The sequence below is a fragment of the Nothobranchius furzeri genome, chromosome 14, assembly GCF_043380555.1.
Source record: "Nothobranchius furzeri strain GRZ-AD chromosome 14, NfurGRZ-RIMD1, whole genome shotgun sequence".
Lineage (NCBI taxonomy): Eukaryota > Metazoa > Chordata > Actinopteri > Cyprinodontiformes > Nothobranchiidae > Nothobranchius > Nothobranchius furzeri.
This window is the reverse complement of record NC_091754.1, coordinates 20,085,420-20,113,158: the sequence shown is the minus strand read 5'-3', so window position 1 is coordinate 20,113,158 and position 27,739 is coordinate 20,085,420. Positions and strand designations below refer to the sequence as shown.

General features: G+C 39.1%; 2 protein-coding genes across 2 annotated transcripts in view; one reads left to right on the top strand and one right to left on the bottom strand.

Moving 5' to 3' along the window:
• cers6 (ceramide synthase 6) overlaps positions 1-18,933 on the bottom strand; it is a 45,788-nt gene extending 26,855 nt beyond the window's left edge. The window contains exon 1 of the mRNA XM_054746964.2: positions 18,708-18,933. The gene's annotated coding sequence lies outside the window, so the exon portion shown is untranslated. The remainder of the gene's footprint in view (positions 1-18,707) is intronic.
• Positions 705-27,068, top strand: stk39 (serine threonine kinase 39). Its single transcript, XM_015966544.3, has 18 exons — positions 705-1,062; positions 2,649-2,761; positions 2,910-3,018; positions 3,194-3,332; positions 3,668-3,723; positions 6,334-6,443; positions 6,544-6,645; positions 6,952-7,085; positions 7,370-7,418; positions 8,466-8,531; positions 15,825-15,947; positions 16,473-16,502; positions 16,779-16,835; positions 18,016-18,077; positions 24,063-24,115; positions 24,242-24,310; positions 24,693-24,757; positions 26,956-27,068. Exons 1-18 carry the CDS (start codon positions 954-956, stop codon positions 27,028-27,030), a joined length of 1,521 nt encoding a protein of 506 aa, XP_015822030.1. The 5' UTR covers positions 705-953; the 3' UTR covers positions 27,031-27,068.
• Positions 27,069-27,739: the final 671 nt, after the last annotated feature.

Below are 27,739 nucleotides of genomic sequence, written 5' to 3'. Positions count from 1 at the left end.
TTTTTGAAATAAAATGCGTTTTTATTTCGCCATATCTGGTTGTTTTATGTGATAAATCTATATTTATGTTCTAAAGCTGGATTCGGACTGTAATGCTGCTGTTTTTGTTTTGTAAAAAGGAGCAGATAGGCTAATAGAAGATATTTTTGCTCTCTGCTCCTTTTCATAAAGTGTTTTGTGTTGCTATGCATATTCTGTTGTTTTCCTTACTTTTTTGATGAGATAAAATAAATCAAATAAAGAAAAATATGTCTCAATGTATCATTTCCCCCAAATCTACTTGTTTAACCTTGTTCATGTTTATACCTTTATGGTTTTAATTTTAATGTCTATATTTTTAGGATTTATTGTGTTTCATTTGCCTATTTTGGGTATTTTTGAGTAGATCTGTATGAATTCATAGCACATTAATTGATTTCTCGAACAAAAACCAGCTCTTCGTGTATAAACCATATTTATATGTCGATGGTCTAAACGTAGTGCGCTGGCGCCTTCTTCTGGCCTAAGTGAAAAACAGCACGTGCAGTTCTGATTTTTGACAGTACATCGTGACGTATGCACGTCAGTGACTAGTAAGTGACATCTATCTATCTAATTGTAATAAAATAAACGTCAACACTGTAATTTAAGCTTATTTTTAACAAAACAAAACAGCTTTTGGCTGTTTTCAATTTCATTTTTTAAATAGCTTACTGAGGTCTTCCTGTGTGTAGCGAATTGCAGTGTCTGCTGGTGAGTGCGCGCGCGTAATTATGCGCGCATGTGTGCGTGCGTATCTGTGTGTGTGTTCGGTTATTTTCCGGGTTGTGCTCGGTCTGTGTCGGCGGTGGTTGTCGTGCTGCAGCTGCCAGCTGACACTTCCACTGAGGAGGGGAGGTCAAACAGTTTCTCTGCCCGGACAGACGGTGTCAGAGGCGGCTAACTAGCGCATCATCATCCCCATCATTATCATTATGGCGGATCAAGGCGAACCTCCGGCTCCCACCGTCCACCATCCGCAGCCCGCGGTGACAACCGGCTGGCCAATTACCAGGGAGTCGTACGAACTGCAGGAAGTCATAGGTTAGTACCCGGGGACCGAATGGTGGGGGGGTCATCACGGAAAGACAGAGTGAAGGCCTACCGGCTTTTTTTTAGCCCCTGTGGTGCTTTGCAATGCGGATGTTAACCGACAGATCCGTTCAAACCAGGCGGAATCGGTCCAGCTGCTCGGGGCGCTAAGTCATCGCCTCTCTTTTTGATCTTATAGACAGCCAAGTTAATAGTTTATTAGTTATTACTGAAATCACATGCTTCTAATTTCCTGTCGAAATCTAAAATATCAGATTACTCCCCCAACAAAACGGAACTGGAGTTCTAATCTATCACAGAAGGATTACAGAGGAGAGAATGACCGATTTCAGCGAGATCAGACTTTATTTTCACTGTTATCCAAATCATTTATGAGTGTTTATAAACTTTTCATGTGTTTTAACAATCATTATTCAGATAGTAGCTAATATAGTTTCTTTAAAATTAAGCTTGTTTGGTCAATTAATTGTCTTCTATGGGCTTTAACAGCATATATCTGAATAGATTTAACCCAAGATCACATTTTAATGTTACATAGAAAACAGGAAGCCACAAACTTAAATATGTGTTTAAAATGTGTTATTATGCAGTTTGCATCAAATCTCCGCCACTCTGTTCATATTTCTACATTGTTTTGTGCCATATGAGCATCTAAAACAACAATTTCAGTTTTAAATGCTTTTTTATGACAAGTGATTTACATGTTATCAGAAAATCTCAAAATGAGTTTTAAGGTTTGCTCATGTGGTATGAATTACGATCATTATATAAAGGAATAAACTGAAGTTACAAGGAGAATATAAATGCAATAAATAGAAAAAATGAGCTGCAACACTTTATGTTTAATTACATTAAGATAAGTAGGGAAATTCCAAATTGTTGTGTCTGCATTAAGTAATTTTGAAAAAAGAAGTAAAGAACTACCAAAGCGAGGACAGTTTTATGCAAATCTATGTAGTCTTGAAATACTTTTACATGCCAAACGATTAGTGATGAGAAATAGGACTTCAGCTGTGCTACTGACTACAATCAGCTGGGAAACTTTCAGATCTCACGTTTTATTGACTTGAGCTTTATCTGCCACTGCCAGCTGGCAAGCGCCTTGCTGCATCGTCTTGGTGTGAATGGCTCTACATCTTCACATCAGGGACTTCCTTTTCAATTTTCAAGAAACTCCTGAAGACCCTGCTCTTCAGAGAGCATCTTCTTAACTAGCACCCTCCCTGCACCCGTCCCCCCCAATCTCCTTGTTCCCTCCTCTCCACGATTGATGTCAAGTTGTTGTTGTTGTTGTTAGCCTCAAGGGCAACATGCCGATTATCACTTGTAAGTCGCTTTGGACAAAAGCGTCTGCTAAATACACAAACATAAACATCACAGCCAGCTTTGTCATAAACTCCTTTTGTTTATAGAAGAGCTGCATGTGAAGGTCAGCTTATTTCAGCCATCACGCATGAAAACAAAAGCTGCTACCTGGACACAAAAGCCACGGAGTGGGGCTGAGTTTTAAAGTTGTCCAGCTGTGTTCGTGTTTGTGATGTGATTCCCTCTTGGCTCATACGTGGATGTGGTTGCAGGCAGCGGGGCCACAGCTGTGGTGCAGGCCGCCCTCTGTACCCCCAGACAAGAGCGCGTGGCCATAAAGAGAATCAACCTGGAAAAATGCCAGACCAGCATGGACGAGCTGTTGGTGAGTTCAGTAAATGTGGGCTGTTTGTCTCCGTTTTGTGTTTTTGTCACTTTTTGCAGCTGTGTGACCTCAGAATAATCTCATCATCTCCTCAAGCTCAGAAACATTTGATCAGAAGAAGTGTCTTTTCATTTTCTTCTGTTTATAGAAAGAAATTCTCGCCATGAGCCAGTGCAGTCATCCAAACATCGTCTCCTACTACACCTCGTTTGTCGTGAAGGATGAACTTTGGCTGGTCATGAAGCTCCTGAGTGGAGGTGACTTGGATGGATTTCATACTGCATAAACAGGCTCTGATCTAGATGCTTATGCTTCATTTGTCTCTTTGTCTGTAATCTACAACGGAAAAGTCAAAAATTAAACGGTGATGTCCAATAGTCAAAAAAGTATGCTTATCTTCAGAGATTTTATTTATTTTTGATGTCTTTGCAGGCTCCATGCTGGACATAATTAAACATGCGAGCAAAGACGATGACAAAAATCGATATTTAGACGAGCCCATCCTTGCTACAATATTAAAAGAAGTTCTGGAGAGTTTGGATTATCTCCATCGAAACGGACAAATTCACAGGTAACTCAAATCAGTCAGTTTCATTCAAATGATAGTAAATTTAGCAAAATGCGCTTGTGTTGTGGCATTGCAGATAATAAAAATAGTTAAACTGATGACTTCTAGTTTTTTCATGAACAAAATCGGTGCATCCATCTGGTCTCAGCTCAGTTGTGTTGTCCTGAGCGTTTGCTGGATTTCAAGGTCACTGAGATCCGGATTTGAACCCCTGCTCAGGGTGGGGTGGGGGGTTTCTAGTTAGGATGGTCACTAGGACTCGCTACCACGAGTGGAAGAATCAATGCTGTTGCATGTAGCTTTGATGTTTTACTCTGTGATTGTTTTGTTGACCTCAGGGATGTGAAAGCTGGGAACATACTGCTGGGAGAAGATGGGTCTGTTCAGATTGCAGGTTTGTGCAACACACTCCTGTTTTATTCACTGTTCAAAACAAAAATCACACAGTATGCTCATTTTAAAGATTTTTCTAAGCTTTTTATTTAAACCCCACAACAACTCTTCTGATTACTGAGCTAACGGATGAAAAATCGCAGCTGCTCACGTCTTGTTTGAAGTCTAATTTTGCCACAAGGCAGACATCAGGCAGATGTTTTTCATGTTTTATTAAGTTACAGGAAAAAGAGGCTACTGAAGTGGCATTTTGAGCTGTGCCCTCTTTGAGTGACAGTATGCCCTTATGGTGAGTACGGAAAGCTGTAACGTGCCAAAAGAAATGCTTCACTCGTATTGGCACCTTGAAAATAGCTTTTAGAAACATTGGCAGATTGGATGGATTCAGTTTATTTAAACAAATAGAAGTTTACACCTTTTTTTAAACCATATTAAATATTTAAATGGTGCTTTAATGAAAGATGGAATAAATTTGTTCCCAGTTAAATGAAATTTTGATTAAAATGGGATGTAACTTTAAAATTGAAGGTACCCTTGAGTTTAAAACTGCATTTACCTTGTTGGATGCAGGCAGATTGGTGCATCTAATGTTGCAAATCAAAAAGTCTGTGCAGACTCTGACCTGCTTTCTTTGCATGTTAGTAATTTTGTAATGGCTGTGGGAAACGAGGTGAAGGGCTGGCTTTATTATAACTTTTACATCTGAATGAGTCTAAGTTGAAGGCTCTTTTTTATTTGTCCCTCCCTCTCCCACTGCAGTTAGTCCTGCCACCCAGTTTTCACAGCTTAGTGAAGCCAACCATCACTAACCTGGGGGTGGTTTTGGACCCAGAGCTGCAGACTGACTCCCGCATTAGCCAGGTGGTTAGATCCTGCTTTTTCCAGCTGAACTTCTATCAAATATATAATATCCTAGATATTTATATATAACAGAAGCTTCATTGTTAACTCGTTTGGATCTTTTCTCAGAATTTAACAAAACTGATAGCAAACAGTGTTGATTCTAGCATGTAGTTAAATATGCTACACGAGTCAAGTCCAAGTCAAAGACAACCAAGTCCAAGTCGAGTCCAAAGTCAATGCAGGGTTTTTGTGATCTCTCACTTGGATTAAGCAAATTCCCTTTTTTATGCATCCACATCTTCCGCGGTTGCGCGCCTACAGCTGGTGCAGAATGCGGCGGCCCGCCTCTTGACAAACACCAGAAGGAGGGAGCACATTACTCCTGTTCTGACCCACCGCACTGGCTCCCGGTGCGCCACTGCATCCAGTTTAATATTTTACTTCTTGTTTTTAAGTCACTCTATCTTTATGCGCCTCTGTACTTGACTCAGCTGGTTCAGCCCTACATACCTGGTTGAATTCTTCGATCAGCAGACCACCGCCTGTTACAGGTCCCAAGTGTTCGGGTGAGGACGCGAGGAGGACGAGCCTTTTCAATCTGTGCGCCTCGTCTCTGGAACCAACTCCCTCTAGCAGCGAGAACGTCCCCCCCCCCCCCCTCTGATTTTAAATCACGCCTGAAGGCTCATTTTTATTCCTTGGCTTTTACTTCAGTCTGGATAGCATTTGACGATGTTTTAGTTTAATTTTTATTGATTTTATAGTAGTTACTGTACTACTTTTATCACTTTCTTCCTATGTGTTGATTTTTATGCTCTTTTACTGTGCAGCACTTTTGTTGGCCTCGGCCGTGTAGAAATGTGCTTTATAAATAAAATGGAATGGAATGGAAAACGGTTCGTTCTGAGAAAAGCTGGTGTAACGCATCATAAGCTTAGACACATCGCCTTAAATCTGCACATCCAAGGGGTGGACTGGTCCCCCAACACACTCTAGATAGCCAGCAGGGCAGATATTTTTCAGGGCCAAATTGTTGTCCAAATCCACATCAGCATCAGCGGTATATAAACAATGATCACGGTAATGCTATCTGCAGAACAGCGCCAGCCTGAACTACCGCTAACACTAGCTTAAGCTTCTGCCAACGTCCTTGTTGGACGAGAGGAAATCAACAAAAATGATTGTTGGAGCAACACACATGTTCCAGGATGTACTGGGAATGTCAGGACTATGACGATAGATCCATAGGACCCCCCCCATACACACACACACACTCACACACATACATAAAAACAGAAACTTTGTAACATCGGGAAGTCAAACAGTCGTTGGAGTATCTGGTCAATTAATATTCTCATTTAATAGTCATGCCCTGGATGAGTGGGAGGGGCAACCTGATCTTTCCATTGTGCAGCTTTATTATGGGATTGTGTTTGGTCATCAATCAGGGCTCCTGGGCCATTTTGAGCCCCAACAAACTGTCATATGCTCAATAGAGGCTCAAAGAACAGTAAAAACAAGGTCTTTCTAGTACACCATTATTATATCAAGCTGTAGATTCAACGCTGATGTCTTGTAGGGACGTGCTTCTGTTGTGATCAACAAACCCCAGAGGCACATCAACTGATTTTAGTGTCAGTGAAAATATTAAACAAAATTCAAAGAAACTATAAGGCATCAAATATAATGATTAAAAGTGCAAGGAACAACATTTTTTTAAGTCAGAAAATGCACTATTTTATTGTCTTTATTTGATTTGCTTTTACAGATTTTGGGGTAAGTGCATTCCTAGCAACAGGGGGTGACATGACCAGGAACAAAGTTCGAAAGACCTTCGTTGGCACTCCTTGCTGGATGGCTCCAGAGGTGATGGAGCAGGTGAGTCTTTAATTCGAGTTGATGCTAAATCTCTAAAACAATCTCTTGAGCCATAGATTTAAGTTTGTATATTGTACCGTTTGTAATCCTGTGTGCTCAGGTTCGAGGCTATGATTTCAAAGCAGATATATGGAGTTTTGGAATCACAGCCATAGAGTTAGCAACAGGATCTGCACCCTATCATTGCTACCCCCCCATGAAGGTGAGAGTTTCAGATGAATCATTAATCATCGGTGGCATTCACTGACAAAGACGAGAGGAAACGGGGCACACACTTCTGGGTTTCTCCTAAATGCCCTTTTGATTCTGTGAAGTTTCATTATTAGCAGGAAAAAAAAGTAAAAAAAAGCTTCTTTTTTTTTGTTTTAAACCAGCCGCACTAACAACAACATAAAGGCTGTTAGCCTGGCCGCTCATTTCCTCATTTCTTTTCCTCATCTACTCAGTGTTATTTTAGGTTTCTGCTGTAAACGGGTTGGTGGTTTTAACTGTTTTCCTGTGTTTTCAGGTCTTAATGCTTACCCTGCAGAATGATCCACCCACTCTAGAGACGGGCGTTGAAGACAAAGAATTGCTCAAAAAATATGGAAAGTCGTTTCGGAAGTTAATATCAATGTGCCTTCAGAAGGATCCCGCCAAAAGGTTTGCAACTTTTGAAGTTTTGCATCGTCTTTTCTAATATTTTCTGAGGTCTGGTGTATTTTTAACATAAAATTTTGTTGTTTTTAATCCAAAAATATTTGTTTGTGCTACTAAATTTGTAGCTAACATCTTGTTTTAAACTTGTAGAAGAATTGAGTTATTTTTATGTCACATATCCATCTTAATAGAGGTTTTTAGCTTAAAAGGCCCCTATTTTCTATAATGTTATGACTTGTTATCAATGTTCACTGCACATACATTTTTTATGTTTGCTTTATCTCTAGACCCACAGCCGCAGAGCTTTTGAAGTGTAAATTCTTCCAAAAGGCCAAGGTATTTGCTTCATCTGAAATGTTTGTTTGCTTTTGTTATGAATGTTTTGCTTGTGGCTTCGTGCCAAGTCCAGTTGCAGTGACTCACCTCTGTGTTTCAGAGACTTCTTGTTAGTTTATGAAGATTTTTTTAAACTGCAGAGGGTTTAAAAATGTGCAAAAGGAAAAAAAAATTCAAAAGAATAAGAGTTTATCATGTAAAACCAGACAATTTTGTTAGATACTAGATAAAAATTTCCAAATACTTGCTCTCATATGGACATTTAATGAGAGAAAAGTAAAGAATAAACATCACAGAAACCATCTAGTCCGTTTAAAATAAAAATATTCTTAATTAGTCACATTTTATTCTTTGTTTACATTTTGAGACATTTTAATCTGCACACCAGCAACATGTTAATTATGGTAATTTGTAGGGATGCACCGATACGATACTGGTATCTGTATCAGTGCCGATACAGATACTGATACCAATATCGGTATCGGTAAAAGTTAACAGATTCCAGTAACTGATACCAATGCAGTTGCTTGAAAGTGTCTTCACTGTAACTTGTCATTTCTGTTCACCTAATATTTTAGTTTTGTGATCACTTATACTACCTTTTATCTACCTCACAGTCTTTTCCTATTGAAAACAGAAGAAAATAAAACATGTATTCCAATTCATTGCATTTTTTTGTGTGGTAGAAGTATCTGTATCGGTAATCGGTATCAGCGAGTACTCAGTTCCAAGTATCGGTATCGTATCGGTTTGGAAAAAAGTGGTATCGTTGCATCCCTAGTAATTTGTCAGATGAGCAGGTGGCTAGCAATGTCTTTGCACAGATTTAGATTTAAACCTCAGCTGGAGCATTTTTCCCTTCTCTTGTGATATTTGCCTTTTTTTAAGTCAGAAAAATCTTCAAAACAAATCAAATCTAATCATTATTGTCATTAAGCTTTTTCAGCATTAGCACCAGAAGATGTTTTAATAAAATAATTATACATGATGAACATTAAATGAATTTGTTGGTAACTTCCTTCATTAACAGTTTTTTCCCCCTTGCAGAACAAAGAATATCTTATTGAAAAGCTTTTGGCATGTGCACCAAAGATTTCTCAGAGAGCAAAGAAGGTACGTGTACATAATCCTGGTGGATTTCTCCATCAGAGTGATGCATTTACAGTACGTGTAAAATATGTACAAATGAGGCTCGGTGATGTAAAAATCACACGATGAAGCTAAATAATATTTATTTTTTGCAGAATTTATTTGCATTTCTTTGCTCTGCAGCCTCACTGGTCCTACTGTGCTGAGAGGAAGTGTAGTTTTTAAGCACAACTGATATCGGCTTGACATAATAATCCGTCTGGATGCACAGGACTGAAGCAGGATCAGGGAGGTCATTGCCAGAAGGCAGGAAAGGGAGTAATGGGGGTGTCCGAGAGCAGGGGTGGAAATTAGCTCACGTGGTTGGGAGTAATTCAAGTTTATTTATATAGCGCCAAATCACGACAAGAGTCGTCTCAAGGCACTTCACATAATAAACATTCCAATTCAGGTCAGTTCATTAAGCCAATCAGAAATAATGTTTCCTATATAAGGAACCCAGCTAATTGCATCAAGTCACTGACTAGTGTCAGTGACTTTACAACAATCCTCATACTAAGCAAGCATAAAGCGACAGTGGAGAGGAAAACTCCCTTTTAACAGGAAGAAACCTCCAGAGAATCCTGGCTCAGTATAAGCAGCCATCCACCACGACTCACTGGGGATCGAGAAGACAGAGCACACACACACGCACGCGCACACACACACACACACACACACACACACACACACACACACACACACACACACACACACACACACACACACACACACACACACACACTCAAAGGTAATGTGTCTATAGTTATATTGTGATGTCTTAGTAAATATTCTATTTGGTGAGAGATAAACTTTATTGTATTTATCCTAGTGAATCTATAATTAAACGGATAAACTAGTAGTAGCACATCCAACGTCAAGGAAAGCAAAAAGTTATTATCAGGAGAGGGAGAATGTTTAAGTGGTTAGCAGCAGTGTGCTAGATGATGGCCCCTTCCATGAGGCCACCACAGCTCAGCAGAACATTGTTGTAGCTTCTTCTGGGGAGGAAAACACTTAGAGAGAAAACAAAGTTAACAGCTGAAATTGCAGAAAATAATACAGTTAAAGAGCAGATAGTAGAAGAAGGCAGTAGAGTGTGAAAAGTGGTCAGTGTATCCTCCAGCAGTCTAAGCCTATAGCAGCATAACTACAGAGATAACTCAGGATAATCTATCCTATTTAGATGGAGGCATGTTGGAGGCAGGGCAAGGAGAGCCGTCTTTACCGACTGTACACTCCACCTCCCTCTACTCCCCCACTTGTCCAGATCTAGGCTAACATCAGATTTTAACCATAGGCCCTATCAAATAAAAATGTTTTAAGCCTATTCTGAAAAGTAGACAAAGTGTCTGCCTCACTGACTAAGGCTGGGAGCTGGTTCCACAGGAGAGGAGCCTGATAACTAAAAGATCTGCCTCCCATCCTAATTTTAGATATTCTGGGAACCACCAGTAGACCTGCAGTCTGAGAGCGAAGTGCTCGGTTAGGAACGTATGGAACAATCAGATCACTGATGTATGATGGAGCTTGATTATTAAGAGCTTTATATGTGAGAAGGAGGATCTTAAAATCTATTCTGAATTTAACAGGTAGCCAATGTAGGGAAGCTAAGACAGGAGAGATATGATCTCTCTTTTTAATTCTCATCAGAACTCTAGCTGCAGCATTTTGGACAAGCTGAAGACTTTTAACTACATTCTGTGGACTTCCGGAGAGTAATGAATTACAGTAATCCAGTCTTGATGTAATAAATGCATGAACTAGTTTTTCAGCATCACTCCTGGAAAAGAGTAAATGAAGGACATAGTAAACAGAACTTGCATTCAGGTGGATGATGTCAGAATCATGCACAATCAAGGTGGTGGTGGGGGTTATAGCAGCATCTATGTTAAGGGGACAGGCTGCTGCTTAAATATTTGTAAGTGTGTGTTACAGCCCAGCGATCCTGTGAGGTAAAGTTACAGATTAAAAATTGGAGGGCCCACTGTAATAAACTATTTATTTTCCACGTGCTGAGTTGGGATAAAAGAGTAATGCAGTCATGGAGATCTGTAACAGAGCTTGTTGTTTTGTGCTGATTTGACCTGCAGAGTCATCCACATTATAAACTCAGCAGCATTACCCAAAGCTTGCAGAGACGAGTAATGCTGCAAAAACCCGGGATACCGTGACCTTTGCTGCCCCCAAACCTCTTTGTTCAGCTCCTCTCTTAACACAACCCCTTTTTAAAGTCTCTTGACTTTCCTGATCTGAAGCATTTTCTCGCTGCCCTTTTGCAACCTCCGTTCCTCGTCGTTCTTCTCCCATTGTGGGATTCTGGTAGTCCTGGCGAATGCGCCAACTCCAAGGAAACAAATATTAACAGGAGTTAAAAGACCAGACCTGAATTTGCACAGTTTTTTTTAAAGGGATCTAAGTTCTCTTTTTAAATCCTCAAGAAAATGAAAACGAGATGGTAGATCCTGTCATCATAAAGTCATTAATATTGTTGTGTAATCGGTGAAGAAAGTGAATGGATAGCCTGTTTACAGAGCAGGAAGAAAGGGTCATGCTGCTTTTGTAAAACAGGGATTCTTCATATTATAATTTAAATTGTAAAAAATAAAATAAAATGACTTTCAGCAGCCTAGTTGCATTTCAGCTAAAGATCCAGCAGAGGGCGCCCAGAACCACCATAATTTAACAGCAGGTCTTAAAAATGTGAAAGGTTACCCCCAATCTGGAGTTGAAATATTAATTGTTAAAAAATGAAACAAATACTTAACTGATAAAGTTTTTTTGAATGGTTTTGTGCACAACTGATCCCCAGAAGCAGGTATGGTTACTTTTCTAGGCCAGATTTGTAAAAAGTGCTGTTTGTGCTGCAGCTTCTGAAATCCTTGATTTCTGTCGGCTGGGCGATCGTGTTCGGCCTTTGAGTGCATTGATCTGTGTCTGCTTTGCACAGAGACCCCGAGCAGAACTGCGGGTGTCTTTGTTCTCTCTCAGAATTGGAAAGTAAACCTGACACCAGCTGAAGGGCAGCTCTGCTTTAACTCTGACCTCGTCCAGAGCTTTGGGAATTTATGGAGCTGGTGGCTTTACAGTTTTGTGTGCTGACTCCTCCGTATCACTTTGCAGCTCATCTGATCTCAGTGAGATGCAGCCTTATACTGAATGACTTGCATACTTTTCCAGACTGTAAAAGTGACTAAATCAAAAATTCGACCAATGATTTTACTGTCTGGATCTTTTCTCTATGGTGGATCTTTAGCCGTGCTTCTTACTAAATGCTGTTTTGTCATATTTGAGACAAAGTGGGAGAGTTTTTTTTTCTCTTTCTCTATTCGAGTTGCAATCAGAATAATATAATTTAATATATATTTTTGGCTTCATTATACATTTTTAGTTAAGTGGAGACTTTTAAATAAAACATATTAAAAGTTGGCTTTTATTGCTTTGAAAATGACATATTCTGAAAGTCACAATAGAGAGAAACAGATATGGCTTTTTCTAATGTTGATACCATAGCTGATACGTCAACTGTCAGTCCACTGATGGCTTTGGATTTTCAGTGCTGATATTTAGACGTTTTCTACCTTGCATGCAAAAAATGTAAAAATGAAATGTAATAAGAAGAGCCGATGCACAACAGTTCTGAGCTTGAATCAGTTTTTGAACTCTTAATGTAACCAACTGTTGCATCTTAATTTGTTGTCTTGCACATTATTAAGATCAAACATTTTACCAAAGTTATTCAAACAAATCAATAAACTGACCAAGCTTTAAATATAAAAGAGGCAAATAAAAAGAAATGTCAGCTCATATTTTGGAACATTTATTATTATGTTTATCAGGAGTCCAAATATACATTTAAAGGTACCGTCTGAGAAAAAATTTCAGAATTTTTTTTTGCCATTTTGCTTGAAATGCTTTTCATGTACCAATGGCAACCAAAAAATTTTTTAATCACTTCTGAAATGTACAATCTTGGAAAACCTCATCCAATCCAGCACTTGTTCCCATTCTCAATGATTGGACCATCAGCCATCCATCTAACTGCTCCTTTGAACATCTGCAGCCCTGTTATGATGGTGCATAAAGCGAATGGGAGGAGGTTGAGTTTGGTTTGGAATTGTTTCTGGAAAAGTTGACTTTAACTGCAGCTCAGCAGAGCTGTGTGTCTGCTGCTGAGTGTGTGTGTGTGTGTGTGTGTGTGTTGCAAGCAGATTTTTCTGCAGCCATCACATTCTAGCCCCTTTTTCGAGACACATCGTGTGGGCAGATCAGTGGAATATTGTCGCAACGGTGTCTGATAAACGCGCCGTGCCAGAAAGGCTGTTACGTCCCCGACAGGAGGTGTTAAAATGTGAAGGAGGGGGTAACATAAAAATTGCGACAGTGGATTTAAAATGGGTTTAATTGTGATAAAAGGTTTTAAAAACAAGTGCAAACAGATGGCGAGCATTATTAAAATAATGCAAAACGAAAATGTCACTATAAGGTTAACATTTAAAAGACAAATTATCAACTATATAAAACACCTGGTTAAAACTTTTAAAAGTTTTACCAAAACTGAAGGTGTTTAAAACCACAACGAAGTTGATAAAAGTCTAAAAACTAAAACCGAGTTAACCTTAAAACTGAGTCAACCAAGTTGACATTAACAAAAGATCCATGTGGATCACACAGAGTTAAAACTATGAAAGTTAAAACTCTTCTAAATCGAAGGGGTTGAGACCAAACTGAGGCCTGGAGGACAGCAGAACCCCTGCACTGCTGCCTCGCAGACTGCTGAAGGCACAGCCTTTTTATCCAGGTGTGGGTCATCAGCAGGATTCAGATCAGCTGTGCTCCTCAGCAGCCTGGAAGAGAGGAGGAGGAGGGGCAGTGTCAGGCTGATCACAGGGGCTGGGTGATCCTGGCTCCTGCATCCCAATGGCCAGGCTGGTAGCCGTAACAAAGGCAATGCTCGAATTTTGCGGCATTCGTTCCGCCTTGCTTGGTAGTAATATTGCGGTAATTGTCAGTCTCATAAACTGTGATCGCGCGTTGGCACAACAGAGGCTTGTGTCATTGACGTAGGGAATTGATTCCGAGCTCCGGCTGGTAACTATATTGAAAATGAAAGTAAACACAGGCCGTAAGTTTTGCTTTATGAATAAAATCAGCTGAAACGGCAAACTGGGGCGCGTAGCGCTCCTGGGGCTTTTCTCTATTGGAGCTGGAGCTCAGATCATCAGAGACTGCACGGGGACTGTGTGGGACACACACCTTTAAGAGCTTATAAAAACGTAACAATCGCGGCTTTAATCGTAACAAAAATCAAGTTATGTCCAAGATGAACAGAAATCCACGGCAGCGCAGGGACCGTCCCCGTACCTCCTTTATGCCGCCATTGCCTAACCTTTTATAAAAAGGACATGATTTTGCCACATTACCGCCGCTGTCTGACCATCGACATACGTTTGTGGACAATGGGTTTCCATAGGCTCCAATAACACGTTTTTGAAGATAAATGGAAGGTGGCCACCACCGCCATTTTGACCGTGTCACAGGTTCCGTCAAGCCCAGACAATTCCACAAAAGGGAAGAGAGGAGGAGCTGAGGGTGGGGCTGTAAGGCTGGGATCAACTGACGACACCCGGTCGAACTAGCTACAAGCTAACCTGAAGCTAACCCAAAGCTAACGCGGAGGTGGGAGCTAAGCTAACGGAGGTAGCAACCTAGCTTCAACCGGAGTTAACTGTGCACAACACCTGAACTTCTGAGTCAGAGATACGCCGGGCTGACCGCTGGGTAAAACCGGGTGGAACACAGAGGTCTCCGAGAGCTCCACAAGCCGGCAGCCGCACAGCAGACAAGCGCCGCTGCGATCTGAGATGCGCAGAGCTGCCGCTGGGGAGAACCGGGTGGAAAACATCGGTTTCCATTCGAGAGCTCCACAAGCCGGCAGCCCGCGCAGCAGACAGAAGCCGCGGCGATCAGAGATGCGCCGAGCTGTGGGGAGGGGAGAAACGGGTGGAAAACAGAGGTCTCCCGAGAGCTCCACAAGCCGATAGTCGGAACCCAGCTCCACCAACATGTTATATTTCAACCCATTTTGTAAAGTGCAGCATTATGTTAAATGTACTGGGTTTTACCCTGTTACATTTAAATTTCATGGTTAAACAGTACATGTTAAAATCTAAGCTCAGCTCGGCAGTGACCTAAAATACATAAATATAATTTTACTTACCGAAAAAAATGAAGTGGAGACTCCTTGGACGCTCTATTAGTGCAATTAATGCCACAGCAAGTCATTTTGTCCAACAATTGCACAAATAATATCCAAAAAAGAATACACAAATGGCACAACTAAGGGTCTAAGTTGAGAGACTGAAAATGACTGACCAGTTTTCAGGCTGAGGCCTTTCTACGGAGCTAGCTCTGTGGTCACGTGGGTCTGATGTGGTGGTCACGTGGGTCTGATGCTCATTAATTATACAGAATTTTAGGCTTTTAATACACTTAAACAGAAGAGTTTGAAAAAAATTCTCCCCCCTCAGAGTTGTCATGAGTGTAAACTAGATCATTTAAACCTAAAACATGTTTTGGTACCAGGCTGTAAACATGTTTATTTCTGCTATGAAATAGGTATTTTTAACATGGGAGTCAATGAGGATTTGCTCGCCTCTGACACCAGCCCCCAGCGAATGAGGGTGGAGCTGCAATTTATTTCACTTCCGCGTTTGCCTCAATTTTTGACCTGCATTGTGGGGGCTTGTGTCTGACCCATCGACATGGTCTGATCGCCTATAAATGACTTAAAGCTCCCTGACGCCGCCACGGTAATGCGGCAAATTTACGGCATTGTTTTCTAAAATCGGCTACTGTGACGCTAGCAGGGAACCTTAAGAAAGGGGTTGGACCTTTTGAAAAAAAAATTTTTAAAGCTTGGTCAAACAGCTTTTTTCAAGAACTATTACTGCACCTTTAAATAAAATTTAGCAGCAACACGGGCTGCCTGCTAATGTGCCTGTTTGTAAATCAGCTCTGCAAATATTGACAAATATCAGCCCGTCATATTAGTCTTAAACATAAACAACTTTTTAACAATTTGCAGGTCATTTCATCTTAGTTCTTTTCACGTTTATGGACAATTTCAAGTTTTTTGGGATGAGGAATACAACCTTGTGCATCTACGGGTGGTAATATTTAAAGACCTGTTAAGTAAAGAATATTGTTCATTCACGCTCTATCTAAAAGCAACAAATGCAATTTTAAACGGGCTGAATTTGTGTTGTGTTGCTCAAGGTGAGGAGAGTTCCAGGCTCCAGTGGCCACCTGCACAAGACGGAGGATGGAGACTGGGAGTGGAGCGACGACGAGCTCGATGAAGGCAGCGAGGAGGGGAAGGCGGCGGTGAATCAGGGCAGGGTGAGCACAACAAAATCCATAAAGTTATTAAAGCTGTGCATGTCACACCTAACCCAACAGATCAAACTGTTCTGCACCACCCTCGTTCATTTCTGCCCTCCTTGGTCAGTTAGTTTTATAGCAGATGGCTGAGAAAGTCTGCCATGAGGTCACTATAGTGAGCTGGAAGATTGCTGTACGGATTTTAGACAGGAGGAAGAAGATTGCTTTGATCAAAGAGCCTTTTGATAAAGACTCAACTTTAATGGATGATGTAATTAATAATATCTCACAATGGTTTAAAAAAGAAAGACACTGCTGAAGGAATATCATGATCATTTCCTTCTGTTTATGGTAATCCTGTTACTTTCAGACAGTTTTGTATCATAAAAAGAAAAAAAAGTATTGAGCGAACAAACATTAAAAAACACTGCAAATATTAAAATTATGAGCAGTTTGTTTCTTTTCTGTAGGAATGTTTTAAAATAGATTTTAATATTTGTTTGCATGATTATGTGAAAATGTTCTTTTTTCCCCTCTGTTTAGTCCCGAAGGCTCAAATATGAGGCCAAAAATGTAAGTTAGTTTTTCATCCTTGTACTCGTTATATTTATATGAATTAACAATTTGAAAACACTTTGCTTCATTTAGTAATCCTACTAACATTTAGAAAAATGTTTGTATCCTAATTTTAAACCTCCAAGTTCTGTGATTTCCAAGTAAGAAAAGAAAAATAGACTATCAGAGTCCGTTAATGTTGGTTAAACTGCATTTTGTCTTCATAAAATGTGCTCTGGTTTGATATTTAGCAGGCATTTGCACAACTATGCCCTCTGATTTTGTTCCTCCTAGAATGAGGAAGATGCCAACAATGTCCCTACAGAAGGCTTGTCTGTTCAGCATCCCCAGGTGAGGGAATCTGCAGTAGCTGCACTAATTTGTCATGCTTCAGTGACCTTGATGATCGTGTGTGCGTGCGTGTGCGTGCGTGCGTGTGTGTGTGTGTGTGTGAGTGAGAATGTCTGTTTTCAGGATGGATGCTTTCAGCAGTAATAACTCAGTAAATAGCTGTCATTCTGACAGTGCCAGCTCAGTAGATAGGTGTATCTCATCTGAAGACTTACTACCATTGTAAATCATTTTCTGCGTTTATTGTCAGTTTAAAGAGAGTTTGAGGCGAGGTCTCTTAGAAATAACTCTGATAACTATTTTGCAGCCATTTTTCTTCCGTAACATCCATAAAACCAATTGGTCATTTAAAACTTAATATCAGTGTTAAGTCTCTCGCACCACTTTATTTTATGTAGTTTTCATTTCCCCTCTCCACTTCCTCCACAGCTGTTTCATTTTCAGGCAAACATGCAACATAGAGTTTAGTTTCCTTTATTTGGACTATTTGTTAATTTTTTTCCAGTGTATACTTTGTGTCAGTTTTATCTCTTATTGCCTGATTAAAAATAGTACACTGCAAAAAGTGATTTTCAAGAAAGTAAAAACAGTTGGGATTTACGAAATAGGCTTTTTTTTTAAATAGATACCCGATATATGCGGGTAAGAAAAAAAAGGAAAAAAAATTGTTTTAGGTAACTAAAGTTGCAAAATACTATCTCAATTAAAGTTACGCAAGTTGAGCCAAAGAAAAATATCTCAAGCTAATACCTTGGATCTGTCATATATGTCATTTTGAGAGGAGAACTAGCTAAAGAGTTGTAACTCTAAAGAGATGTATAACCCGTGCATGGTATGTAAAAGTTAAAGAGTAAAACTCATACTGATAATTTCTGATTTTACACTTGAATGGATCGGACATCCCTAAAAAAGCCTTGTTTTTAGACATTTTATCTTATGTTTTGTCTAAAAATATTATCTTCAAAAACAGCACTAATGCGGTAAATATTCATAAATATGGTAGAAATGTTTTTGTTTTGAGTAAAAGAATCTGCCAAGGGGTTAAGCAAAGGTTGCTTGGCTAGAATCCTTAAAGTAGCAAATGAATCTTTTAGATTTATGTGCAAGGCTTTTTACTTTCTTGAAAGTTGTTTTTTGCAGTGTACAAACCTGATTCTTGACCAGAATATGTTTTATGCAGGTGGAGCCGTATGAAAATACACAATTCATTCAGGGTGCTGTGAACATGGTACTGCGACTACGGTAAGACTTCAGGAAACACACACACACACACACACACACACACACACACACACACACACACACACACACACACACACACACACACACACACACACACACACACACACACACACAAATGCAGGTCACTTATAGATGCATTGTAGTGTAATGGTTTATGGCTCTTTTATGAAAGATGAACCATTCGACATAAAAATCTGGAATATTAATTTTAACAAAATTAATAACCAAATTTATAGAGATAAGAAGACTCAAAGATTGTTTTCATCGATAAACTGACGATCATATCCGGTTGTCTGTGTTTCAGTTCAATGAAGAGACAAGTTTGAAATTTAAGAGTTAAATTCTTCAATTTAAACTAATGATTTCAAATGACAATCATAGGAAAAATAATCAACATTAGCAACCTTGTTGGACAATCTTTAACAGTTGATATTTTAAGCTTGCACAAATAGACCTTGTGTTGTTTGTGCTAAGATTGAGGATAATGGAATTATGAATGTGTGCATGCAGGTGTCTGAGTTTGCTTCAGGGAGAGAAAAGGTGTCTGAGTGAAAAATGATGGTTTGAATTAAACTTTAGTTCTTATTAGGAAACCAGCATCAGAACGCTATCTATCGTGTTCTGCCTCACCGTACTTGGGACCCCCTTTAGATCCGGACCCCGGAGGATGTGTTGTCCAGAAGACACCTGGGCTGGCAGGGAAGACCTAGGTGTGCGACGGTCCAGTCCCGGGTTGACCTCGGTACACGTTGCTGAAGCGTTCGGCAGATGCGCTTTCTCAAGTTTAAATAAACTCAGAAATCAAAGACTCTGGGACGAGTCTGCGTAAGCGGTTGCATTTCAGCTATTCTGTCTGGCTTGACAGAAATAGCGTTGGGGGGGGGGGGGGGGGACAGGAGCCTGCAGGCTCCCTTCCCCGTGGTGTTCGTTCCACACGTCCGCTCTCTTTCGTTGTCAATCTCGTTCTGAATGACTTATCCAAAACCACTTCTCTTCCCAAAGCAAACTTGTGCGTCAGAGCAAATGTGTTTTGGCGTTACTGTGGATACAGACCTGTGTGAGCGAGTGTGAAGGTCATCGCTAAACATCTCCCAAAAACATTATTTAATTAAGTATTGATTCATTATAGTTCATTATGATTACCCAAAGCATAATAATCATTCATTTAATTAAAATACATTTATAATGAGTAAAGTGATAAAATGATTATTTAGCATTAATAAACAAAGAAAGCGTAAGACTCTTTATTATGACTAGATTGTGTGAGAATTCCTTCTTCTGGAGAGCAGGTGTTCTCGATGTTGTGGAGTCCTTCAGACTTGCTGTCAGCTCAGGTCTTAATCTGTGGGTAAAAGTTGCTGCGTGACCCAGCTTTGACCCAGCCAGGCAAATACGACCTTTGGCACAGAAAAACCCATACTTCCTCACATTACATGTGCTTGCAGCTGAAAGGTTTTGTTTTTATTGTCTTGGTCTTGAACGGTTAGAATTCACCCACACTGCAAAAATGTTTTTTATGGATGGCTCCCCATGAAATTATTTCAGTGACTAAGTGGAGGTTTGTGATGCAGTCAGAATTACTGATGCAGAGACTGAAGCAATAATTAAATTAGAGATTAGGGTCAGTTACTCAGTTTAGCCGTACACTTCACTCCCTTCTTAAATGAAATGAGTCAGTTTTTCCAAAACACCCTGAAGTTGAACCAAAAGCCGTTTGTGATTTTTTTTGACAGCTGACCGTTTGCTTGTCGATCGCTGAGCACACTCCAGCCTGAGCAGATATTTGAAGGTTTCTCCCCTCTTTCTGTGCATCAATCAGCTCTTTTTATTTCTTTCACTCGAGGTATAAAACAACAGGTGGTAGCTGACAATTCATTATTCTTGCATATGGCCATAAAAATAAAATAAGAGGTTCTTTGATGTTTTCAGCTTCATGCTTTTCAGTTTTATTATTAATCTGTGGCTCAACCTTGCTGCACAGAATAGATATAATGATTACCATTCTAAAAGCACACACTTTCATTATTACTGTTTTTAAATAAAAGAACACTGAATGAATGTATATCTAAGATGAGGTTGCAAAATATTGTTTTTGATTGCTCAGCAAGAAATGTTTCATTATTGGTCCAAATTTGAAGAAAGCCATTTTAGATGCAAGTTTAGGAGCCTTATTGTTTTTAGGTGTTGACTGTGCCTTTTGAAACTTTTTGCACCATCTCTGGATTAAAGCATCAATCCAGAGTTTCCCCTTTCAGGAATTATGTGTCATATTTGAAAAATCATTGAAAGTGATAATCTTACCCTGCACATCCCACAGTCAATCATAGGAAGTGTGCACAAACCATAATTTAAAAATGATGTGCTTTAGCTCCGTTGGCTGCAAAGTGCACGTTCCGGAACAAGAGACACTGATTCCAGCAGTAGTCATAGAAGTAGGGGGAGGGGCTTAAGCAGCAGTGTAGTTTTTCACCTATAGGAAAAAAAATCCATAATTAAGGTTTAATGACAAGATTCTCACTTTTTTCATTTGTCTTGCTGAAAAAGTATCGCGTAACCAAACAATCCTTTTAACGTGAAGGGCTAAATGTCAATTGCACGACCAGAAACCATTTTTCTGCTGCTGACACTTTAAATAAATCTATCTGCAAGCATATTTTCCGTTCCCCCCTCACTCGTGTTTTTAGAGGTAGAGAGATGTTTATGGCTTTCTTTTACAGGATCAGGCTGCAAATGAGGTGGTCGAGGTAAAGGAAGCAGGTTAAATAAAAAGCTTTGTTTGGACTTTGTAAAGTAAACATAAATATTTCTGGTTTGTACATTTTATTATCTTTTTTGACCGTCCATCTCCAGTTGAAATACACTTTAATCTAAAATGCTCACAAACACTTGCCAACGAGGGAGAAGATGCTTTAGCTTTATGAACCTGTCAATAAACAAAAGTAAATAAATAAATATCTAAAACTGCGACTTTAGAAAGAGGACAACATAAAGGTAATTGCATTTGAGACAAAAATCAACATCTAATTGGCTTCCTTTCTCAGCAGAGAGGGAAGTTGCAGCTGATTGGCTTTGGTTTATGATAATTTGATCCTCTCAAAAGGAAATGATGAAAACAGCAGCATCTCTAGTTTATTTTCAGCATTTGGCTCAGAACTGACAGACCTTTTTTTTCTTAAATAAAAACATTGAAACTCCAGGACAGGGTTAGGTTCCAAAAAAGGAAGTGCATTTAATTTTCAGCTATTATTTTGTCTGTGAAGCTCAAATATTCAAAGAAAAAATATTTATTTGTGTTTTCCAATGGTTTTGTTAGAGTTTAGCAGATTTTAGATGCTGACAGAAGATGTTCAGTTGAAGAAAAAGCACATTGATTGTCATCAATAAGCAAGAAGAAGAGCTTCTGAAACAAATAATACATTCATCCTCCTCACCTTCTGCACGAGCATCTCAAGCTGCACCATTTAGGAGATAATAGCTTTCTATTTTTGCCGTTTAGGACTATTTTTAAAACTTTTTCATACAACTTAGCCTGAAGAATATGGTAAATTTCCGAACTGTGAAGCTTTTAACAATTTTATGATGACCAAATAGAATAAATAAAATGTTATGTAAGGGCTCAAGAATAAAAGTGCTAATCACAATTAGATTTTTTCTAATGTTCATTTGGCTATGTATTGCCTTTACAATACCTTTCCTATTATTGTTTGAATTTTGTTGACGCTAATTTAACACTGAAGACCTGTCTTTCATTCAGGAAAATGAGTGTGTTCATAACTGAGCCAGGTTATTGGTAACCTTCTGGAGCTGATCTGTAACTGGCAACCAGTATGAAACTCACAAAGGGGGGTGGTGTAGTGAAAACCCTTTTTTGTTTTGAAACATAGACTGCAGTACCCAAATTAGACCACAGGATGTCATTGTTACATTTTTTCACCTTTTATATATTGCAATGGCAATATATCAGAGGTAAAACGCTCTGATATTTCCTACATTATATTTTGTTCTGTCACCTCAATGCAAACAGTGCTTTAGCGTTTTCACATAAAACATCAGTGGATATCAATGGCAGCGATTCAATATGATTACCCGAATTTAATTGTGGTTTGCAGATCTTAAACCCATTGCACTTGGAATATAATCATCTTTATGTATTGCAGTCCAAGCTTTGCATTATTGATACTGCCCACATTGATATAGTGATAGCTTTCCATAAATTGTTCCGCCAGCAACAGTGTTTGAATGATCTGACATCCATGCTTCGTTCATTGGTTATTTCAGTTCTAACTAGCTATATTTCCCCTGCTGGAAAAAGAAATGTGTCATTTTCGTCTGTCAAAAATCCTAAAAATCAAAATAGCTAAATGTTCACTCACAATGCAGTAATTAATCAAACCTTGGACCATTATATAAGGGGTTGCATGTATAAAAATGATCACCAATGTGCCTCCATTTGTTTGTGTTGACTTATGAGTGTAGTCTCTTTGAAAATGCGGGTCGTAGGGCTTGTCAGGTGATTTATTTAACTGTACTACGAACCAAATTAATCTTCTCCTGTGAGTTGTTTTGGCTTGTAACACGATCGGGTTCTGCCTGTAGCAAGAAGCAGGTATTCCCAAACCACAAATTACTTCTTTATGCCGCACATCACACGCTGCACCTTCAAGTTGATGTTGCAGAGGACAAGCCAGACAGTTTAAATTTTAGACACCGCATGTTGTCTTATCCACTATTTTTTATCACTTTTATGCAGCTCCACAATACAGATTTACCTCAACACAGCAGGGATGAAGGAAACGCGAAGCTGTGGGACAGCTGTTCCTTTACTCTTGCGCAGTGTGTGGAAACATCTAATGAGAAATCTCCTTTGCGTAATTGTTGCATTGACAGCTACAACTGTTTTACTCTGTTGCCATGTCTTTACATCAAAATCTTTAAGCAAAAAAACCTTGTTAACCGTCATTGTGTCACACATTGGCCTGAAAGTAATTAATTCACCATTAGCTGCAAAGGTTTGGAGCATTGTTGAAAGATATTCGAGGATTTTTGCTAAAGACAGTGACAAACGTTGGGAGAATTATTACAAAACGTCTAATATTCTCCTCACAACAGGGAATTTAAATGCACTCATGCTGTTTTGGCTTCACAGCCCTTCTCCTCACTGCAGAAATAACTGTTTTTTCAAAGCACCAACAAGTACACAGACAAGATTAATGACTAGCTTGTGAACTTGATGCTACATTTAGCAGCGAAAGGGACAAATTCATCAGATGTTGGTAAAGCCAAAAGCCGAGTAGTGAGAATACCGACTTTTCAGGTGATCACAAACGTGATTCCAGTTATGCAGCCTTTCCTTTGCTGTAGCAGAAAGCATAAACTGAAGGTGAATTACTGCAATTTACAGTGATTTATGGCAAATAAAATGGCATTTGTTTAAGCAGGGTAATTCTTCAGGGATGATGTAGAGTTTGCATGTGTGCCCCTAATCGAAAAACTTTGGTGAGTTGATCTGATATTGTGAAGTCATTGAGATGCAAAAAACTCAGAGTTCACAGTTAGAATAAACAAAAAAAGTGAAGAAATGAAGATGGAAGGAGACGGAGGAATAATACGAAGCTGCATGGCCACTGAATAAATGGATTGTAGTGTTTCCGATCTATTTTAGAGATGGTGTGAGAATCCCGATAGGAAGATGAAATGACTGACTGTTTGCTGAGAATCAGAGACAGCACGACGGATTATGTGCGACTGTGTGTGCCAGACTGTAGATTGCATAAGGGTTGGGTTTCAGCTCTTAGCAGGAGGAAGTCTTCTGTCACATCTTTGTGCCGCAGAACACATTTCTCCATATTTTTTTTCTCCATATTTTTTCTTCGCACATGTCGATTTGTACGTGTGCAGCCAAACACTGATCTCCCTTGTGTTCCCCATGATCTTCCTGTAAACGTATGAGGAACAAGCTTAGCACTCACCTGTCTTCTTCTTCAGGAACTCCAAAAAGGAGCTAAATGACATCCGGTTTGAGTTCACCCCAGGGCGAGGTAAGAACTAAATTATTTCCCATTAAATTCCTGTGATTATATAATAAATTATATCCGTGTGCTCTGGTCAGTGTCTAGCTTTTGGATATGACAGCTAAATTAAATCTCATGTTACTCTCTCACAAGATACAGCTGACGGCGTCTCCCAGGAACTCTTCTCAGCTGGTCTGGTCAATGGGCTTGATGTCGTAATTGGTAATGTTGCATCTATGAATTGTATTTTTATGAGCATGTTTACCACTTTACATCCGTCTGAGAGCATATTTACTTGCAACGATTGATTCACCTTACCTGTAAAGTTCACAAAATCTAAAACGGTCTTGCTGGCTCGCCAATCTTTTTCCGCCATTACGCAATCTTGATTTCTCAGAGCAAGTAACACAAATCCTTCATTTTTAATTTATCTTCATGGCAGAAATCTAAAACAGGAAACACAACAATTCTGTCAACAAAAGAACGTTTTCATTACATTTCATCTGAGTTCCTCTCGGACAACAATGTGTTGTTCATCACGACATCGAAAAACAACACATTTTCATGTTTGTCGTTTAATTTATTATTCTCCTCTCTATCACAGTTGCTGCTAACCTTCAGAAGATTGTAGATGACCCAATATCCTTTAAAGTATTGACCTTTAAGCTGGTGAGTTTCCACATGATTGATGGTTGATGACATCTGGCTACGTTTTGTTATGCCTGACCCTGTCCAGCAGTTAACAGCTTGTTGATTAATGATTTGGTGAGACGTGTAGGAGCTAGAGATAATAGAACAGACAAAACAAATGGCTTTGGCATCAGAGAACTTCTGTTGCTATGGGGTTTCTGTCGCAAACACACATTTCTGTTATCAGCTTTATTAAAAATTGTCGAAACATTGATTTAATATAAAAGATTGATACACAGTTCTTTTTTATGACTATGATTTATATTTAAGGTTTGTCTGGTAATAAACAAGCCCCTGAATGACTGTTAAAGCTTTAATGTGATTTGCTGACCTTTTGTCATGTCAGAAGTGACATTGACCAGGTCAAGTCATTTAATTTGATTTTTTAAATAATACATTGTTGTGCTTGAGCAATAATAAGTCATTGCAGTAAACACATGAACTACACAGCTCTGCACAAGGACAAACTGTCACCATCTTATTGTTTTGTTGCATCTTTTAAAAAGTTGTCTTTGGCTCCAAACTGTAGGTCAAACTCAGTTCTCAGCCAGCACCAGAAATGCTTTCTTTTCAAAGTTCACACTCCGTTTGCACAGAAGACCTGCTGATTGTTGCAAAACTTGCTTTAGTTGGCTTAATGAAACACTGAAATCATTTTTTGAGAGAAAAATATTTGTGTTTTGACTTACAATGTTTTCGTAGGCAGACCTGAACGAGTAGCTGATCCGGTCTCTGTTGACTTTGAGCAAGCGATACAATGACGGTGTCATGGAACAGCCTCGTTTTTAAGGCTGCGTCACGGAGGACAGAGTTAAATCCGCACCGCTTTTCTGCTCTAGTGTTGTAAGCAAAGAGTTATGAGGCTACTGCAGTAAAGATCAGGGAGAGAGAATAATTACCCTCACAAGGGGAACAGTTCATAACACTTTATGTGTACAATTTATGGACTGGGACGTCACGGCGCTATAGCAGTTTTAAAGCTGAAGTGACCTTTCAAAACTCCGTCCCATCCAGGGCCGTATCAAAGCATTTGGGGGCCATGCCAGCAAGGTGTCCCTTATTTATTTTTTAGGGAGTTGGCATTTCTAGTTCAACTGATGCTGTGGAAAATGACATTTACATTGAATAACATAAGCTAACCGTGCTAGATTTATTTCCTGTTCATTGTTTACACAATAGACTTTTTCCAACAATGTTTTTGAACAGAAACTGGATTTGATTTTAGGTTTTCTCTGTTAAAGACAGTATTCAGTGATTTTACACACTTCAGCAAGTTATGCACTTTCTAAATAAAATGAACCTCTCTTGTATATTTTTCGCATGTTTATTGCTTGCTTTTTCTGGAAAAAAAATTATAATGAATTGCGATAATTTTTTTTGCAGATTTGCGATTAATTAGTTATTTATTTTAATCGATACCCGGCCTTAAAAAAATATATATATATGTATATATAAGTATATATAAGTATATATATATATATATATATATATATATATATATATATATATATATATAATCTTCTGTCCATGTGTAAATCGTTAGTAAAGGATACTGGGAAATCCTTTTAGTTCATGATGTCTGAATTAGAAAAATGTGTAAAACCCTGGTGAATACACAGATCTCAGGTGGAGCTTGTAGAGTTGCACATACAATAATTTTACTCAAACAGATCTTTAGCAAATTTGGCTACAGAGTGAGCTCTACTTTACTTGTGGTCTTAGTTCGGTTTAGCTTTGTACGTTTTAGCTTTCATTCTGTTGAGGGAAATCTTAAACAAAAGACATTATTCTTTCATTTTTCATTCAAATGCTGTTCTTTTCTAATTCAGTCTGTTTTTCTGATGATCACATAATTGAGGAACAATTGGTTGTTGCGATCTGGCAGAGAAATTTGTGCCTCAGCCTGCAAGTCCCTAAAGCTTCACAGAGTTTATTTTATTTTTCATTTTTGTACTAAATACATAACTCCTTACGGTTACTTTCAGTTGTGCAAGTGGGCGTTTTAGGAGCAACAAAAGCTTCATTAATAACTCTTTGCAGAAATGACCTGAAGTGTTGCTTTTAAGCAGAAGACAGTCTCAAAAGAAGAAAAAAACTAACAGATTTTACCTAGCTTCACTCTGATGATCTTTTATTATCTGTATAAAAGCTGAAAGATTCCCTGTTTTTATGTGCAGGCTTCCTGCTGCGATGACACGGAGATCCCAGATGAGGTGAAGCTGATCGGTTTTGCACAGCTAAGCGTTAGCTGATGCTCCCTTCATGCTTGAAGTAGGTGAGACAGTTCAGGGCGGACAGACTGAGGAACACACCACCACAACCACTTCCTGCAGGATCTTTTCCCCAATTCACTCCTCCCTCCCTCCCTTTCACCTTTCCTGAGACTGAACTCTGCCACCTACACCTCCTTAGCATTGACTTTTCTGCTCACTGTCCCTCGACCTTTGACCTTAACATTCCAGCACGCACACCAGGATCAGGACACAAGCCCAAGGAACCAAAAGATGTACTCAGGCGGTGAAAGGAAATACAAATGTAGCTTTGAATGTTTAATTTATTTAGTTTTACATCACATTACTGCTGTCTTCAGCAGCAGTCTCATTATTTATTAAAATGAGAAGATATTTTTGTTTTTTTTCCTTCTTGCACTGTTTTGTTGCCACTGTGGAAACAAATTTGCTTTGTCTCACAGCTCCCAAACCCACTCACTTGTGAAGTTTCCCTGAAGTCTGTGTCAGAATGTACAACTTAGTTAATTTGTGAGATGAAGCACATTTTTTATAGTAATATAATGAATGTCTGAAAAGACAATAAATTGTTTTATGTGTCAAAATCTGTTTCACATGAAGAAAAACTGAAGCATTTGGTTGAGAAATAAGCGAGACCTGGATGCTACTGTGTATAATTTGTCGCTCTTATCGGTGTTGATGCTTCAGAAATGCTGCAGGTGCCTTGTTCATT